At 40.7% G+C, this 19,474-nt stretch overlaps 1 protein-coding gene across 1 annotated transcript in view; it reads left to right on the plus strand.

Moving 5' to 3' along the window:
• pappa2 (pappalysin 2) overlaps positions 1-19,474 on the plus strand; it is a 70,233-nt gene that overhangs the window by 14,747 nt on the left and 36,012 nt on the right. Inside the window, exons 5-13 of the mRNA XM_047590505.1 lie at positions 3,268-3,416; positions 6,223-6,362; positions 6,719-6,872; positions 8,203-8,395; positions 9,384-9,517; positions 14,647-14,829; positions 15,459-15,762; positions 19,056-19,184; positions 19,268-19,353. Coding sequence (XP_047446461.1) covers positions 3,268-3,416; positions 6,223-6,362; positions 6,719-6,872; positions 8,203-8,395; positions 9,384-9,517; positions 14,647-14,829; positions 15,459-15,762; positions 19,056-19,184; positions 19,268-19,353 — 1,472 coding nt within the window. The remainder of the gene's footprint in view (positions 1-3,267; positions 3,417-6,222; positions 6,363-6,718; positions 6,873-8,202; positions 8,396-9,383; positions 9,518-14,646; positions 14,830-15,458; positions 15,763-19,055; positions 19,185-19,267; positions 19,354-19,474) is intronic.

Raw genomic sequence — 19,474 nt, forward strand, 5'->3', positions numbered from 1 at the left:
CAGTCAAATCGTTTGGGCAGGCTATATGCAGTAATTGTCAGAAGAATAACATTGACGTAGACATTTACATTATCTGAGTTGACATTATTGACAACAAAATGGCTCTGATTGGTTGTAGGACTACCCAGTTGTGTGTGGAGCCATTGTATTCTCTGTATGCATTGAAGCACGCCCCATTATGAAATCTCTGAATTGAGCCTAGTTACACCAGGCTAGCTGGTGACGTATGATTCTTGTTTATTCAAAGCAACGGACTTGTCAACAGTAATATTTCAAATGGGTGCAGATATATGGATTTACATAGAAATGACAGTGCTGGTGCTGACTCTGCTGTCGGTTCACACAGTGTTTGACTAGCCCACAAATTTTGCTAATTCGGGACCAGAGTTTTCACTTCAATCATGTCGAGCCATTTATTTTTGCCAGGTTGGCGGTAGTTTTCCATCGAGGCATCCTCTGAGTCTCCAAATCTTGAAGAGTCAACTCTTTAGTGGTCAACTGTCTGTCAACTGTAATTGCACAGACTGAGGTGATGGATACTGCACGCAGCCTCGGCTGAACTCGGCCTCACTAATGCAGTGAGAGCAGGGATTCCCTGAAGCGTTTTAAATCCTAAGCTCTATTTAGTCAGGCAAAGTGCCTGAGAAAACATATTCTTATTTACCGTACAACACAAGCACCGAGGGAGGGATTGCATTAGGGGGGAGGATTACCCACATGCAAAGCTCTTGGCTTCTGAGCAACAACTTTGAACCAATTTAGAGGTGAAGTACCTTACTTAATGCTACATTGACAGTGGTGTATGGTAGGATGGGGATTACTGTTTTCTTACTTCATCCATATACACTTTCATTCAGCATCTTTTGGTCACAGTCTCAATGTGACCCGCCTATCCTTCTATCCCATGATCAGTTCTACAACTTATCTATCTAACGGGGCAGTACAGCGGCTCGGTGGATAGCACTGACACCTACCAGCGAGAAGGTCAGGGTTTGAGTCCATCTCGGGCCCTTTCGCACCAAGATACACCTGACTGAGGTGAACATGCGATTGCGGCTTAGTCTGTCATAAAACTTGACTTCTTGCATAAGAAATAGAACAATAATCCATTGAGATCATAGTAATGAAACAACACGCAATCCAAAGCTTTGTTGAAGCGAGATAAAACAAAACTCTGCATGATTCATACATTTACTAGAATGTATTTTTATAAAGTGAAGTAATCGGACTTAACGGTGTACTGAAACACCAAGAAAGGACTCCACCTACACGCAGATACACACAACCCCGTACATAATAATTATTGTCATTATTTTATCAAGCAGTCGTTGTTCCATAAATTTATCGGAGACTAAAAGACCACACTGTCTGGCATGCAAGCACTGGGCCTACGGTGAAAGCCCACTGCACGGCTCCCAGACCCAGCACAGCCTCATGGTGATAGGTGCAAAAGCTTTCCAGCTATGAAAGCAACAGAGAAAAATGACATGTGACATCACCGCAGCCTAGGCAAAACAAACTCCGCTTCACACATCAAAGTGCCCCTGGGTAATTTGTCACAGACAGAGAGAGAAATATGTGGGAATGGTGGGCATTTTTTTGGGGGGGGGGCAGTGGTTTGAAGTATCCCGACCAATTCAAACAATTATGATTTGAAGTTATGTGTCATCTGCTGAAGAGATGCCCTGCAGTGAACATAAAGCAGTTCCTAAACCTCTTTTCACAAGACTAATTTGCATCGGCTTAGACAAAAAATACCTTAAAGGGATACTTTCTTTTTCTTATTTAAGGTGACTTGTTTTATTTTGCTGTAGGGCAGTGGTCCCCAAAGACGTTTGACATTATAGAGTTCAAACTGTCGGATAATATTTTTTAGACATGTGTAACCCTGCAGTCTCTCCTCATAACAAATAATAATTTTCCATTATTCCATTCCATTCCAAAAAAAAAAAAAGTTACAAAAGCTGCTTAAACGCAAATTCAAATATTCAATTGTAACGTTCCTTATGTACTTGTCCATGTATCTATGTTTTAGTTACTTCATTCGCTGTTATGTTATGTTTCATTTGTTTTGCTCAGAGGACATTCCAGGTGCATGGATTTTCTGCCACTTCCTGCACTCCAGATTATGTAGTTGTCTTTTACTTTTTAAATTGCACGAAATTCGGAAAGTGTCAACATTCCTCTCTGAACTACATTTCTGAAGAAATCTCAGAACCTTACCGAATATTTCAAAAGTGTTTTTTTTTTTTTTTTTTATATGTAATTGTGACCACCAAGCCATTTCCCTTGTGGGTCAATAAAGTCTAAGGGATATTCACACGAGGAAGGTTGGTTCGGTTTGTATTCTCATTGCATTTTTTGACAAGTGTGCCAACATTGTACACAGACCCATGTGTGTCCAGTAGCCCTCAATTACTGGATAAAAATTATTGGCAGGATCTTTGGCAAAGTTGTTTTCACTTTAAGCCGACACTGTGTCTGAGTCCGGTTAAAGCCTACCTGGCACATTCTTTGGCGATTTGGCCAGCGACATTTTTGTGCTTCTTTTCAAGCAGCTGATATATGCTCTCCTCCGACCATATATCGAGGAGGCAGCGTTCTCTTCTGTGCCCCACATTGACCCATGGCTCATTCTTGGTATAAAATAGAAACGAATGAATGAATGAATGAAACTACAGATGACCGATCACAACATTTTTTGTAACTTTTTTGTTCCTGGTATACCAGTTAGTCATCGATGGCATATTGTTGTTTTTTTCTTGTTTTTGCGGAAGAAACTGTTGCTTGTTTTCCTTTGGACACCTGTGGCAAATGGATTATATTAAGTTGGTTTAACTTCACGGCATTGGCAGCCTGAAGTTATATCAACTTAATATAATTTAAACATTAAACATTTAAGAGTGGGTTGAATGGGGCAAATTTAAGTTTTTTTCATTAGATTTGGAATTATTCTGAATTTACATAATGTAAAAAAAAATGTGGGATGCCCTACATGTGTCAGGCTTTTGTGTATTGTATTGTCGGTTTCAAAGGTGGGGTCAGTTTTTCCATTAGATATTATTTACATTAAAAGGTGCTGATGTCCTGAAAAGATCCCCCTTGTGTGTATGGTGGAGTGTTACAAACAGAAGCTCGTTTAATCCAAAAAGGATTCACTCAGTATCAACTAAAAGCTAAAATCTGTGTTGACAAGGTACACACCATTACTTAAATTGTCTTCCAATACTTAAGTATACTGTATGTTCTTTCTGTCCTTTTCTGCAGGGCTTATATGAGTGTTAAAGAACTAAAGGAGGAGCTAAACCTGAGTGGCACAGATACACTCAATGTCTTTTTTGCCAGCAACTCCATGCGTGAAGAGCTGGCAGGAGCTGCAACCTGGCCATGGGCGAAGGAGTCCCTTACACACCAAGGTGGGTTGATTTATATCACGCAACTGTTACATCCTATAAAAGCTGATACTTGTCTGGTTTCTTTCACGGTCTCAGTAGCATTTCTTCAGTTTTTCTTTCTGTTCTCCTTGTGTCTCTCTCATGCTGTATCTTTTCCTTTTAGCCACACCTTCACATTTTCTCCTACCCTTCATCCTTTGTTGTCTGCTTTGGCTGTGTCCAAATTAGATGGGGAGAGCAACTGGAGCTGGGAGACATTTTCCCGGCACATTGCCTCCTTCCTCTTCCAATCATGAGGCCCCTTTCCACTGGGTAGGGATAATCAGCCCAACAACATCCAAACAAACAAACAAACAGCAGCAGTGCGGCCCCTGCACCCCCTGTTGCCATCCATACCAACTTGCCAGCTGTTCTTTATTCATTTTTGCACTTTTTTCTCCTACATATGCCAGTACCTTGTAGTACGTGTAACAGTCAAAAAAAAGAACACAAATCCAACGAGACATCCAACAAGACATTTTAAAGAAGTGTGATTTTTTTTTTTTTACCCTACATCCTGTCTCAGGACCTCTCTAAAGATCTGCATGGACAGAAGATCCAGGGCATGAATTTTGTTTTGTCATTTATCAGCATTATCAGGCAAAGTCCTGGAACATTCTCAGCATCTCAGTGAGTCAACGCTTCAAAATGTTGCTGAGTCTTTGAACAGCGTGCCACAGTAAAAGGAGAAGTTGGAGATGGTCAGCCTGTCAGCTCACCAGGGCCTGAGCCTTCTTGTTTCACTGTAATATTTCAAATGGACCCGTGGCTGCTTTTGTTTTGTCTTGTAGCATTTTTTTTAACAGATAGTGGCAAATGCTAAGCTCACTGACAAAACACACTGCAGTTGCTGTGGCTACTTCATAATAAAAGTCAACTTGCGTTTTTCCAGTTAAATGTTTTTAATGTGAGGAGTAGGAAATGTTGAGTTTGAATTAGCAGCAGTCCCAGAACCCATCAGCTATCGTCAGATTACAGGTTAACATTTTGAGGTCATCAACTAGCCATATGCTAGTCAACTAATGTGGGATCTCATTCTGCAATCAGCAGTGACCTATACACCAACAGACATAACATTATGACCACTGACAGGAGCAGTAAAAAACATTGACCATCTTGTGACAATTCAGTGTTCTGCTGGGAAATTTCTGAACCTGAAATCCATGTGGATGTTAGACATGTAGCACCCACGTAGTCCAGACCAAACACCCACACCCCATAGCAATGACACTCCTAGATGGCAGCAGACATCCCCAGCAGGATGTAACCTGACACAGACACACACAAAAACAGTTTAGGAACATCTAATGAAGAACAGTACAAGGTGTTGACCTGGCCTCCAAATTCACTAGATCCAAAACTGATAAAGTATCTGTGGGATGATCCACAGAGGCCCCTCCCCTCAACCAATAGGACCCAAAGACCCCCACTAACATACTGTTACCAGACACCACAGGACACCCTCAGAAGGTCCATGTCCATTCTCTGATGAGTCACAATTGTTTTGGAGGCATTTGCTATTTAGAAGTCAAATTAGTTGCTGAGAAATCAAAACAAAACCTGTTCTCCGAAAATGTGGGTTCTATGTCCACAGTCAGATTTGCTTACATGTGTCTTCCAATGATATCCTTATACTTCACAATAAATTGTGAAACAACTGAGCTGTTTAATGAAATATTAAAATGTCCCCCAATATTTAGTCTCCTATCTTGTTGTACACAGTATAATGATAATAAAGGGCATTCTGTTCTATTCTATTCCAGTGGGTGAATTACAAGTAGTTAAAAATGATTGTAAAGATGGAATATGGCGGTCCATATTTACCTTACAGACGTCCCCCAGTTTCTGTTTTAATGTGAAGTTCAATTCAGGTGTCTACATGTAAAATGTCCCTTTTCATTCAGTTTTTATTCAGAGTGCAAAGGCCAAAGAAAAGTTGGAAGTCAAGAAAGTGTACTCTGAACAAACTCACAAAATTTTCTCTGGTTTTACTGCGTCTACACTCTGCTACTTTACGGCTGCCAGTGCTATTGTTCTAAAACATCCACTGAAAAGCCTTCTGAAAATAACTATGTGTAATCATTTTCTGTAGATCTGGGAGATTGAGGTAGCTGTTCATCGATTTAAATATGTTATAAGAGTCAGAATTGAGTGTTAAGTTCAGTTCACTAATGGACGTATCCCGCTTGGTATTTATTTCAGTTGCACGGCATCTGTCTCTGTTTAAAAACAAGTTAGCTCTTTTCAAGTTGTCTCCAGGGGCCATGTTGTTTAGTGTCCATGTATTTGGTGTCTTCATTGTTCAATGTCCTCACCACCGAGCACACTGTTTCTAATTAGAAAACCAATAAATCATGTCTGTTCCTGATTCAGTGATCATCAGCATGCTGCAAAAAAACAAACAAAATCTAAAAAAGCCCAGTAATACCTCTTAAAAGCATTTTTATCATAAACCCCCAAACCATAGCTGATTTTAAAATTGCTGTTGCTTGCGTACTTTGTTACAGACTTCATTTACTCTATAATTTTCCAATGAAATGTTATTTTTAAATAGTACAAATCATTTCATTTTCAAAATCTACATCTAAATTTGCATTAAAATGCACATTATTCACACATCTAATTTTTAATCAAGGAAGTGCTTTATAAAACAATGCACTACAATGCACTTTTCACTTTACCGCTTGAAATATTCACAGCGACCCCCATGCTGATCAACAGACGCAAACCGGATTCAGATATTAATGATGTCATAAGTAATACGGTGAATTTTATGTCCTGTCCTCAGGTGGGATGGTCCTGAACCCGTCCTACTTTGGCACGATGGGCCACCACAATACAATGATCCACGAGATGGGACACATATTTGGACTGTACCATGTCTTTAAGGGGGTGAGTGAGCGGGACTCCTGTGATGATCCATGTCAGGTAAGACTGTTATAATTCGTCTTTTGAAATGATGCTTAGTATAGACTTTTTCCAGGGTGGAATACCTTATATAAGCTCTGTTTACTAAATATAAAACCTCTCTTATTTTCTGTTTTTATATATGTTGTACTGGAAAAGATCTTTTTAAAAAAACGGATTATGCTCCATGGGAATCTGTTGATATTTTAATTTCTGTGAATGTGCCATACAGTATAGTCAGTAATGAATTAAAATGACATTGCTTGGGTACTTGCCATCTGCCCTCTTTAATGTGTAGGCATGTCTACCCTGATAGATGTTTTAACTCGACTATATTCAGTCAGTGTCGTCCTATATTCATATGCGTGCATTTGCAGGAGACCACCCCGTCCATGGAAACAGGAGATCTGTGTGCTGACACTGCCCCAACACCCAAATCCAAAGTCTGTCACGACCCCGATGACTTCAATGATACCTGCAGAGTCACCACCTACCAGAACACCCCTTACAGCAATTACATGAGTTACACAGGTAGAGTGGACGAACACTTTAGTCCTATGGAACAATTTGTTTGTGTTATAACAAACTTATACAGTTCTTCATGTTTAAGATAAAAAATTCAGTAGAAATGCCACCATGTAGGTCTTGGATACAGCTTCCTGCCATTTAGCATTTAAGTTATGGAAGTGTACGATTGTAAGGCACATTTGGAAAAGTGCAATACACAACAACACATGCAAGCTACGTACAACTACTAGCACTGAATGGCTGGTTCACTTATCCTACGTACTTTGCATTTATATATAAAATTTATTTAGAAAATTTATTTATATATAAAAATATAAAATTTGTTTTTTGAAGACTATTGGCTAGGTTTATCAGCAACTTTTTTAAAATTATATAATTAATTTATATTTTTATATTAATTTGCATAAATTCAATCATAATATAATTAGTAATGGGAATAATCTTTTACTTTTACAAAATAACACTGAAATGTGTTACTTCAGATGTGCGTCTTGGGTCACATTAAAGACCACCTACTTAGCAGGGGTGCTCTTACAAACAATATGTGACCTGTGCTATAAATAATGATGAAGAAGCACTGTAAGTGGTCAGAGCCTTTTAAAATGTTTTGTCCTTGTAGCTAACTAAGTAATAGATACATCTCGGAATTACTGAATATGAATTCACTGTGATATAAAAACCATATCAGTATGTGGTAATGTTTGATGTGATCATGTTGATGTAAAAGGAGCTGCATGGAGTTGACTTACGTACTCAATAATGACTGAAGTTTATTTAACTTCATTTTTCAGTCACTGCTTTAAACAGCACAGCAGTGTTGTGTGTATTGAAGTTTGCAGTGTTTTGTTCTAATCTGAGCTTTGTGCAGGTCTCTAAAAGAACTTACATCAGGGTGTAGACGAATGGAATGAAATGAATAGACTATTACTTAACATGTGTGCTGTCAGTGGGTTGGAAAGACTTCACGGCTTGTGCCAGGATATTTTACAACTCCCCAATTCCATAGGTACTTCAAGCTGGTCACTTGTGCCCAGGTCGGATGTCATTGCCAGGTCTGAATAGGGCCATAGTTTCTCATAATGTAGTTTTCAGACAATAAAACATTTTAATATGGACAATCTAAGAATGTATTTGCTTTTTCAGAGCTATAACTTGATAAATCGCTAACACTGATGTGATCAGGTTTAGGTTCTCTAAAGGACATTGCTTATTGCACCTCTTCTCAGCAGGTTCATTTCCAGCGATATGTGATTAGCTCTGCAGTTACACAAAAGGTGGCGTTTGCACATGGTCCACAAAAATAAACTTCACTTTTCCTTTACTTGCACATCAGATGACAACTGCACAGACCATTTCACTCCGAACCAAGTGGCCAGGATGCACTGTTATCTTGACTTGGTCTACCAGAAGTGGTTGACGGACCGTCAACCTGTCCCCATCCCTCTGGCCCCCATAGTGACTGACCAGAGCACAGATTCGGTTTCACTCTACTGGCTTCCACCTATGAGAGGGTCACTTTACCAAAGGTACGATTCCCATGATTCCCAATGTTATCTCGTTATTTACTCAAGGAATACACCAGTTTGAGTTTTGTCTTCTCCTTCACCGGTAAATTCACCATAATCTTGACAGCTGACAAAGAATTTACAACTACAGTGTTCAAATACATTTCAAATTAGCTTTATACAAATCTGAGCCCATGAAATATGTTCATCTGTTCATGCGAGTGCTTTGTGAAGGAAACAACACAGAAACCTTAAGATCTTCTTAGAATTCGCTAATGATGGTGTTTGCCGCAAAACCCACTGCCAGTAATGTGTTGCATGTGTTGCCTCTGAACCTTCACAGACATGGACAAGTGAATGACGGTGTATATCATAAAATATAGTTCTGTTCCGAGAATGATCCACATTAGTGTTTCAAAGAGCTCAAACCAGGGTGGACGAAATGGCTCACTTCTAATGGGACTAAAAATTGGCGTAGCCGTGTTTCTTAGCGGAATATATGCGGTGTGGATTTTAACACATACAGTGCAACATCATATGCAGTGAATGTTATTAAAAACATATTCAGGCAGTGTAGTTAATGCATGTACATATACCTTCCAGCAACTTTTTAATTGGTCTTGTTAATGCTTTGTATTCACCATTCTCATGAACACAAACATGTATTGAGGTCACCTCATACATAAATTTATGGGTTAAAAATGATTGCCTGCGTAAATAAATGGCATAGACAACAGGCCAGTGTGCAATAGTAAACTGACTTTTCTGCTCCTAAATGCATTTATTTGTTATGTATCTGAAATTAAGTATATCATGTTGGGTTGCTGTCATATAGGAACAACTGAGACTATAACCTTGATTAACCTTCTCCACAAGTCACAGCTCCCTAGGTTTAATTTTCTACTCTACGTTTATATCTTATGTCATCCAGAGTAGCAGGGTAGTAGCTCTAGTCCGTACAACATGTACTCAGATTAATCAGCAGCTGCTGTGTTTCTTTCTGTCCTAGCTCCTCATTCCATGTACCTGGGATCAACTGTGGAAACTGTGAGAGAAATGGCATCTTCCACCAGTACGCCTATGAGGCAACCTCACCTCGCATCTGCGATACATCAGGCTACTGGACACCCGAGGAGGCAGTAGGTCCGTCCAAAACATTGTGCATTTGTATGTACACTGATCAGCCACAACATTAAAGCCACTGACAGAAGAAGTAAATTACAATGACCATCTTGCAACAATCCAGTGTTCTGCTTAGAAACGTCTGGACCTGGCATTCCTGTGGATGTTACTTAGACATGTACCACCCACCTAGTCCAGACCAGGCACCCCCATCCCATAGCAAAACACAATTATGGTTTAGGAACAACTCAAAAAACATTAAGAACAGCACAAGGTGTTGATCTGGCCTCCCAAAGGCTCCCTCTAACAACATTGTGTTACCAGACACCACAGGACACCCTCAGAAGACCCATGTCCATTCTCTGATGAGTCACAACTGTTTTGGAGGCACAAGGGAAACCTACATGATATTAGGAAGGTGGTCATAATGTTACTCCTGATCGGTGAACACGTCTGTCTTTGTAGTAACCTATAATAGAATCGGACACTTATAATAACAATCTGAGGCAGTCAGTTTTGGAGACACAAGGGAGACCTACAAAATATTAGGAAGGTGGTTATAATGTTTTGCCTGATCGGTGTATTTTGGATGTAAGAAGGATAAATATTTTTATTCTATTAGCGTTTCAGAACCGAAGCATTCCACTTGCTGTAACAACTACATCCAGAATTAGACACCGCTAATAGCTCTTCTTCAGCTCGGTGTGAATATAAACAAAACGTGACATGAAATATTAGTGGTGCTGCGTGTAAAGCCGCAACTAAATGATCTAAATGATAAATTACCTGATCAAAATAGATTAGTCCTCCCCCCACGGCCCCCCATCCCCCACCCAATTCGGAATAACAAATAACAGTGGAACTCAGTAATAAGGCGGTAATGAAGCATGTTGTTGTTTTTACTCATCTTTCCTCCTAATATTTCCAGCTGAGTACTTCCCCTGATACATTTCTCTTTGCCAATAAGTATTGACATTGAGGAACGTGGCGGTTTCAGGTCTGAGTTCTTACTTCTGTCTCTTGTTTCCAATGAGCGGATCAACCCCCGTACACACACACACACACACACACACACACACACACACACACACACAAAAACACACACGTCTCTTCCCTGTAAATTTCAGGTGCGTGCAAGGCTAATGGCTGCTGGAAGAGGAAAAAGCAGAAAATCATTAAATGATAATTGCCTTCAGCAACAGACCTTTCTCTGTGTCTGTCTTGTTTTAGCCAAAGCGAGAACGAGGATTATTAGGGTAAACGTCTACTCTGGGTAATGTTTAGGTGCTGTTCAAACGGCAGAACTCCGTCATGAACCAAAAGCAGTGTATCCTGTAGCACTGTGCATTACTCTTCATGTAGGCACATGGTCCTTGTTATTCCAATCAGAATTTCTGGAGGGGCACAGTTTCGTTTGACATGACATATAGAGGGAAGGGGAAGAAACAAGACAATAAAAGGAACAAAGAAGGCAAACAAGAGACTGAGATGTAGTGAAAGAAAGAATGAATGTACAAACACAACAACTCAAGCACAATTTCTTCTCCCTCTTCCTCTCTCCCTCTTTCTCTGGAAACTCTACCCAAATATGTGGAAATCCTCAGCTGGAATTTATGCTTTGAAAACAAGCGATGAGGAGGAACAGGGGGGGATTACGGCTCCCTCTTTCGCTGTGGGATCATAATGATGATAAAGAGTCAATTACAGTCTTACTCTAAACAGTGGTATGCACATAGCTGAGGAGACAGCCAGTCTGCTGGCTTCCCTGGCTCACTTTTCACTCTGTCCCACTTCTGAAGACGACGATGCGTGGGTCAATTTGCCAACCAACAGAGATGGGCAACATCGCCTTCTGCAGGGAAAGATGAGGGCGAACTGGACAAATTCAATGAGGATATCATAGCTGGCAACCCCAAACAAAAAACAAAAAAAAACTCTTGTTGACTCAAAGTACTGGCAAACTTGTCCATTTGGATCCCCTGAATACGGTGCCTGTGCCAGCATTGACTGGTTTCTGCTTCGAGTCTGTCTTCAAGCTGAGGGAAAACACCCAGTTGTTTTGAAGCTTGAGCTCCTGCTGTGAGGGATTAAACTGGTTTATGTGCTGTATTCAGATTTAAAGAGGGTTCTATTTTAAAATGAGAAAGTTTAAACTTTTAAAGGGGCATCCTGTTGTTAAACGTGGAGGGTACCGATAGGAGTTGGGAGACCCTAAGCTCACATATGTGCATTGGAATGGGAATTTATGGGTAAAGTAGCATGTGGAAACACATACTTGAATATGAAAACTATAGAACAGTAACAGTTACAGAAAACATCAAGACATCCAGTACATATCAAAAATGAGTGCTTCTTCACTTTAGCTCTTCAAAACTCTAAGTGTAGTATTTTCAATTAAGCTTGTGGCTTAGCGACATGCTTTTCCTTGTACTTTTGTTGAAAGATACAGATCAGTCAAGTTTGATGTTGTTGATTTGTTCAGTGACATTTGTATAAAAGAGGCATCCACCGATCAGGCATAACATTACGACCATCTTCCTAATATTGTGTAGGTTTACTTGTGCCTCCAAAACAGTTGGGACTCATCAGAGAATGGACATGGGTATTCTGAGGGTGTCCTGTGGTGTCTGGACACAGAATGTTGTTAGTGGGGTCTTTGGATCCTATGGGTTGAAGAGAGGAACCTTTGTCGAACATCCCAACGATACTTGATCAGTTTGGGATCTAGGGAAAACATCTACAATAATGTTAGGTCCAGGAGTTTCCCAGCAGAACACTGTATTGTCACAAGATGGTCAATGTTATGGTCTTCAGTTAGTGGTTTTAATGTTGTGGCAAGATATTTTAAAGCTGCTTTAATAATTTTTCAGTCATATGTTTATAACCTTATATATATTTTATAAAGCTGTCATTGTGAACATGTCAACAAACATCACATAAGGATCCCAACTAGCTCTTGAGCTTTTTTTTTTTTTTTTTTTTTTGCATTTATTTTCAGGTACTTACTCAGGTACCTTGTACAGCATCTAGCCATATAGTCAATGTATCTGTGTCCCAAAAGTAGTCTGCTCTTTGACAAAATGTGCCAGACTTCCTGCTACATGTTACATACACCGATCAGCCACAACATTAAAACCACTGACAGGAGATGTAAATAAAATTGATCATTTTACAGACAGTACAATGTTCTGCTGAAAAACTTTTCGTCCTGGAATACATGTGGATGTTACTTAGACATGTAGTACCCACCTAGACCAGACCAGGCACCCCCACCCCATGGCAATGACACTCCTTGATGGCAGCAGCCATCACCAGCAGGATGCAACCTGACACAGACAGACACAAAAGCAGTTTAGGAACATCTCATGAAGAACAGCACAAGGTGTTGACCTGGCCTCCAAATTCACTAGATCCAAAACTGATCAAGTATCTGTGGGATGATCCACAGAGGCCCCTCCCCTCAACCCATAGGACCCAAAGACCCCCATTAACAACATTGTGTTACCAGACACCACAGGGCACCCTGAGAAGGTCCATGTCCATTCTCTGATGAGATACAACTGTTTTGGAGGCACAAGGGAGACCAACACAATATTAGAAAGGTGGTCATAATGTTATGCCTGACTGGTGAACATGTCTGTCTTTGTAGAAACACCTATAATCAGTCTGAGTGAGCCAGTGCTGGTATACTGTTGTCACTCAAAATGGGTTCCAAATATTTTTGTTCATCTTAATCATTTAGTCCTAAAAGGGGGAAAAAGTAAAATGATAATTTAACTGCATCAGTAAGTGTTATTAAACTGAATTGCTCAGGAATAGTTGTATGGATTAACCCATTTACCCAGACTAAGACTTGGGCTAAAAATGTATGTCTGGAGTATGTCTGGAGTATTACCACGCTACCACCACGTTGCCACGCTGATATTTATTTGTCACTTGGGACAAAGCTTATAGTAACTCTACTGTAATGTGATTCTATTGTACTAATCACTAAAACTGTTATAATTAACAACCACTCTTTTCTGGTTGCTAAGGCGTTTTTGAAAGTGAGCTATGTTTAAATGAAGGCTTGACTCATAACTCTCTCAATGTGGAAAATTGAGCTCTCAGTCACAAATAAGAGTGTTTTCTGGTAGCTGTTAAAATGGTTGCTGGGAAATGTATTTTCAGTCACAATAAAATATAAGTGAACAAGACAAGTTGAGGAAAAGGCAGGATTCCAAGAAAAATAAAATTCTAGTCCTTACTGTATTATTGATCAGAACTAAACGAATCAGCTTCATCAGGGCAGTGCAGACGTGGTTTGATCAGATTTGATTTACAGTGGCAGCTGCCTGGCAACCTCAGGAAACATCCCCGCAACTGTCATCGTATTGAAATGTTGCCGAAGGTTTGGAGATGATCAGATTAACATGGCATTCATTTCCATCTGAGCCTTGCTGCTTCAAACTTCAGGAAATGACCAAATGCAATGTCCCAAATTAGACTGAAGACTGTATTTGAGTACAAAGCCATTGTGGGAAGTAAGAGGTTCATTGAGAGAATGCGATTTCATTAATAGTTCAGAGTAATCCCACCCATGCACCATCTACAATCCATATAAGTTTCTATTCCCAGGTTGAACCTTTTCCTAGATCTTTAAGCAGTGGATGTGATTCATACCAGCTTTTAATGATGTCCTGTTTGCCAGACAATAACTCATGCCTTATGCTGTGTTCACTCTACACTGAAGGAGCAACTGGCTACAAGTCTCTTTCAATGGAAACCAGAGATATTAAGCTGTACGTAACAAATCAAACTTCTTCTTGCATTCCAGTGATGATATGACGAGTCTACCGATCAGATGTGTTTGATCCACCACTTGATTTTTAAATGTAGCATGGACCCTGGACATGGTAAAGAGCAGCTCATCTTGTGAGGACATTGTTTGGAAGCGAGAATGATTCATCTAATGTCTGAATGAATGTCAGAAATATCAGTCAGTGCTGAGAGTCAACCAATAAACCCTTCATCGGCATGGCTGATGTAGGATGATCGTTCATGTAGCATGGTTTGTTCACAGCTTCAAGACTGTGGAAAGGATGAAGTCATGTTGGCCCCTCGTAATACATTAACACAAACATGTGTGTCTGTATAATTGTTGACCCCAGGGCCACCTGACGTGGAGCAGCCCTGTGATCCCAGTCTCCAGGCGTGGAGCCCCGAGCTTAGCCTTTATGACACAAACGTGACGTCACCCTGTCCCGACACGGAGGGCTGCACCCTCACACTGAGATTCCTCCACCCTATTGTTCCGCACGCACTCACCCTCTGGGTCACCTACATTTCTTCAAGTAAGTGTCATTTTTCTGTTGGGTACGGGAGATGTGTCAGATGTTAATAGGTCCAAAACAGGCTCAAATGAAGCAGAACAGGTGGCGCATCAGCCTTGAGACATCCGGTTGCTGGCAGAAATATGAGAAACACACACACACACACACACACACACACACACACACAAAAAGAAAAAAAAAGAGAAACACTTTGTCCACCATCTTACCAACTGAAAATCATTGAAGGGATTAGATTTTGTTTTAACAAAATGTATTCAAGCAATACTACGACTGCATAAGACACTGTATATACACAAATTAATTCCTCGTTGCAGGAAAAAATGAAAATCGTTGGGAATCTCCACTGAGACTATGTCATTGTTACTCTTCTGTTCATCACCATATTTTTCTGGCTGGTCTGACTTCCAGGCTAGTACATAGGTTCTTAGGAATTTAGCTTTACTATGGACATCTACACAATATTAGGACATAATGTTATGCCTGATCAGTGTAGCTGTCACTCTATTTAACTGAAAACCAAGCTTCATATGATACCATAAAATACGAAATGAATAGTGAGACAAACATTTCTAATCTTTTCTAGACCTACAGAATTACCAGATGACGTTTCTTCTTTTGCATTGTCTCAGAAAACCCAGCCATAGCCAACATCGAGCTGATTACAGACACGGGGAAAAGCATCAACCTTGGACTACAGCATGTGTTCTGTGACATGCCCCTCACCATGCGCCTCGACACCCACAACGCTCCCATCGCCGCCATCAAACTCTGCACCTTTGATGAGAAAATGGAGATTGACGCCGCCATGTTGTCTTCAGGCCCTGGAAGCCCTATGTGCTCCGGCTGCCAACCTCTGCTCTACCGGATTCAGCGCCAGCCAGCTTTTGCCAATAAAGCCCCTCCACCTCAGACACAGCAGACGTTCACAGACAGGTAAAGGCGAAAGGCTGTCAGGTATTGTAGAGGCAAAGGTTGAGACTGTTACTGTTTAACAGCATTCCTGTGATGATCTGGACTACTGGAATTTCATCGATCCGTCCTGTCAAGAGTGTAGGAGTGTAATTACAGCATTAAAAGTGGATTTTAAACCCAGGTACATGAACAGGGTTGAGGGGAATTAGTGTGAGTGCAATTAGTGTCTCACTGACGTAATATGCTTTATGGGAATTGATAGGTGAGTTGTTTTTAAGCTGAATGCACCCAATAATTCCTCACTTCAGGCAAGTTCCTGAGTTTGGCATAGATGAATAGCTATATGACAGAAGCAGTGCCAATTACTAATGCCACACATGCTGAATTGTCAGACGTCAGCTCAGCGGGTATAAGATGGATGGAGAAAAGAAAGTTCTTTAAGGCTGGCTTGTATTACAAAGCACAGTTCAGTATGTATCTGTGTCCTCAGATCTACTAATCCACAGATATCTATCTCTTAAAAGTGTTTGCGTCTGGTTCTTTTTCAAAAGTTCAGAATGCAAATGCATCCAACATGGGGATGTTGAGCGTGGCTACCGATCCAAATCTGTTTCAACAACCATATACTTAATCAAAAACTGAAGTTTTGGGTCTAAAACCTAAATCGGTTTGTTTCAAGTCTCCTACTGTGGGGTGTGATATCTGGAATCCAAATTCAAAGCCACAAGCACACTTTTTATCTCAAAATAGGCAAATAAATAGCCCTAAAAATTCCCCTCAAATTCTCTACCCTACTGTTTTTTTCTGACTCACAAAAAGCTAATGAGTACCTGCAAGGATATGACTGCTGTGTCACATGACCACAAATCATTTGTGGCTGATTTCAAATATAGCGGCGCTTTTTGAGTTTCTTAGAAGCTGTTGTTGTTTTACAGAGGAGGGGGGGTGTTACGTGGATACAGCTTCAAAAACAGTTTATTTTTCAGGGAACACGTCTCCTATGTTACACAAGCTGTGTCTAAGTGCAAAGAGATGTAAAAACCAGTGGGAATTGAGTTATGTGGGACTGAGGAGGGCAGAGAGGGGTTGATGTGAGGAGAAGAGAGTGTTTGAGAGCAATGAGTTTGGGAATGAAGGGAAAGAGAGCAAGGGAGGGCGGGATGATGTTGAGTACAGGGGATGAAACCAAGGAGAAGAGAGACAAAGAGACAACAACTAATGGAAAAGAGAGTGAAAATGAAACTTTAAGCAAGGGCTAGTGCTGAAATAGAGGCTGAGCAAGGGTAAGAAGAGCAGAAAGGTCAAACGTGATCTTCCTTTTTTTTCCAATATGGAGAACACCAAATGTGAGCAACAGAGGCCATAAACAGCAGTGAGTGCTTGGATCAGGTCTTTAGATTAGATTAGATCAGCACAAAAGATGACTGCTCAGTTCATCAGAAAAAAAATAACATAAAACCCCTAGCTGCATTTCCAGTGACGTTTCCAAGTCCTTTAAATAACCCACTGAATTAAGTTTGCTATACCAATAAAACAATGCAAACGGAGAAACAAAGATCATCTGTCAGTGATGGATGCAGTGAAGGTTTATCTTGTCAAACCACACTGGAATTCAGAGGAGTTTAGAGTACTTCCAAAGAGCCTGTGTCCAAGTATTATTCTCTGTGGATATGCGTACCTTCACCTGGCCCCAGGGATGCTACTAAAGAATTCAACAATAGCTTGTCAAATGATCGGCATCTGTAGTCCCCATACCGACAGTTTTCTAATTTTGGATTGGGCGGGCTGCTTATATTAGTCTTGGTCAAGCCTGTTCTTCTCCCATTACTTTTGGTGTGGACTAGCCTTGTAGCCCGACATCCCCTGCCCACACATCTTTTGTGGTCTGGAGTCACTTTGTTGGGAACGGATTACGCTGCGGTAAAGATCTGCTGGTTCAATTTAATTGTTTTAGTTTGTTCTGCATAGTTCATCTATTCATTCTATTCATCTATTAAGTTCCATGGAGTTTAATTAGTTCACGTTTGTGGTCCCCTTTTTGCCACTCACACTGAAAGCTTCTATTTTTGATTGGCATGCAGATTTATGGGACGCTTTATTAGATGAATGGACATGAACTTGTTGCTGTCTGTGTGGTCCTTCTGCGCTAAAAGGGAAGGCCGATCGCAGATTTTTTATTTTTTTTGTAGTTTTGTTTGGTCAACTGTACATTGAAGAATAGGTAAAAGAAGTGTTAAAAAAGTATCATGCGCATGTTGGGGTTATGAAAGGCGTATGAGAGGAGTTGTGGCAGATGGACGACGTAGCTGGCTATAGATAGAATACAGATAAACAGAGAATGGAGAAGTTCTTGCTATAATATTTTGCGCTAATAAAGTCAATTTCTAGATTCTGGAGAAACTGGACACACCTCAGTAACTCTGGTTGGGTGCTTCTCCTGATTAACAGTAGACATGAGATTTATGCTGGGAAAACGTCTTTTTATAGACACAGCCCACCAAAACAGATCAATAATCCTGCCGCTGGAGCCACGGTATGGTTGCACAAGCTTTCCACTGTTGGGCTTTAAGGTCAAGGGAGGCTGCAAGGTTACAGATCAAAGCTAATACCGGCGGTGTTTGAGGCGTCAAGATTAATGCAGAATCTATTGGGAGCGATAATATTTGCAAAGTAATTAACATTCACCTAACTAGTGCCATTGATCACAATTTTCAAATATTGAATAAGATAAGATTTATCCCACAGATTTGTCCCAGACTGGGTAAATTTGAAGTGTTGCAGCAGAGGACAGCTAGTCTTACAACCAATCACAATTTTAAGGACAGTGCACATATGACATGGAAAAGTACAACAGTAGTTATTAGATGTGGTCTAACGGGAGCTGGACTGGTTGTACAGCCTCTCAGCAGAAAAAAGGAACGTCCTGCGGTAACAATCCCTCTAACAGCGCTGGTGTAGCAGTCGATTGGTGAAGGCGCTGCCCAGTGCTGCTACAGCAACTCCACAGGATCAAGAGGGCAGCCGCTGAGATGCTGCTGCTGCTCCAGACCAGACCACTCCATAGTAGATGGCTGGTGCCACCACAGAATCATAGAAGGACCCATGGGGTGCTGCCTGCACTCCAAAGAACCTAAAATTCCCTAGCAAGTAGAGGCTGCTTTGGCCTGTAAAGATTATTTGAACATTTCATGCCAGAAAACAATGACAACTTAGTTTCCTGCTCCGTTGAAGAACTAACTTGTATGTTACAATTTCTGAAGGTCTCATTTAAAACACTCACAAAGCTGTCTTTCCTGTCTGTTTATATCCTCCAGCTCTGTTAAGCAGGGAGTCAAGTACCAGTATACAGTCCAAGTGGAAGCAGACGGTCTCCTCAGTGATCCTTCCCCTCCTCTCCTCTACACACATGGGCAGCCCTACTGTGGAGACGGCCTCATACAAGGGTCTGTGCAGTTCAGTGTATTGCTTAACATGACTGATAACCATGATGACTAATTAGACATTGCTGATGGTGGTCCCTTTTTAGGTCAGAGGAGTGTGACGACAGGAACCTGTTGGATGGTGACGGCTGCTCTAAGAAATGCCTTAAGGAGACGGGCTTCAATTGTAACGGTGAGTCTCATTCACTCACTCTGATGCAGAAAGAAAGAAAAAAACGCCTGTGATCCAATTTAAGTTTACACCCAGTTTAATGGTGAAAGCATGTCAAACTGTGGGGGTTCTTTCAAAACAA

The sequence above is a fragment of the Mugil cephalus genome, chromosome 7 (genome assembly GCF_022458985.1).
Source record: "Mugil cephalus isolate CIBA_MC_2020 chromosome 7, CIBA_Mcephalus_1.1, whole genome shotgun sequence".
NCBI classification, from domain to species: Eukaryota; Metazoa; Chordata; class Actinopteri; order Mugiliformes; family Mugilidae; genus Mugil; species Mugil cephalus.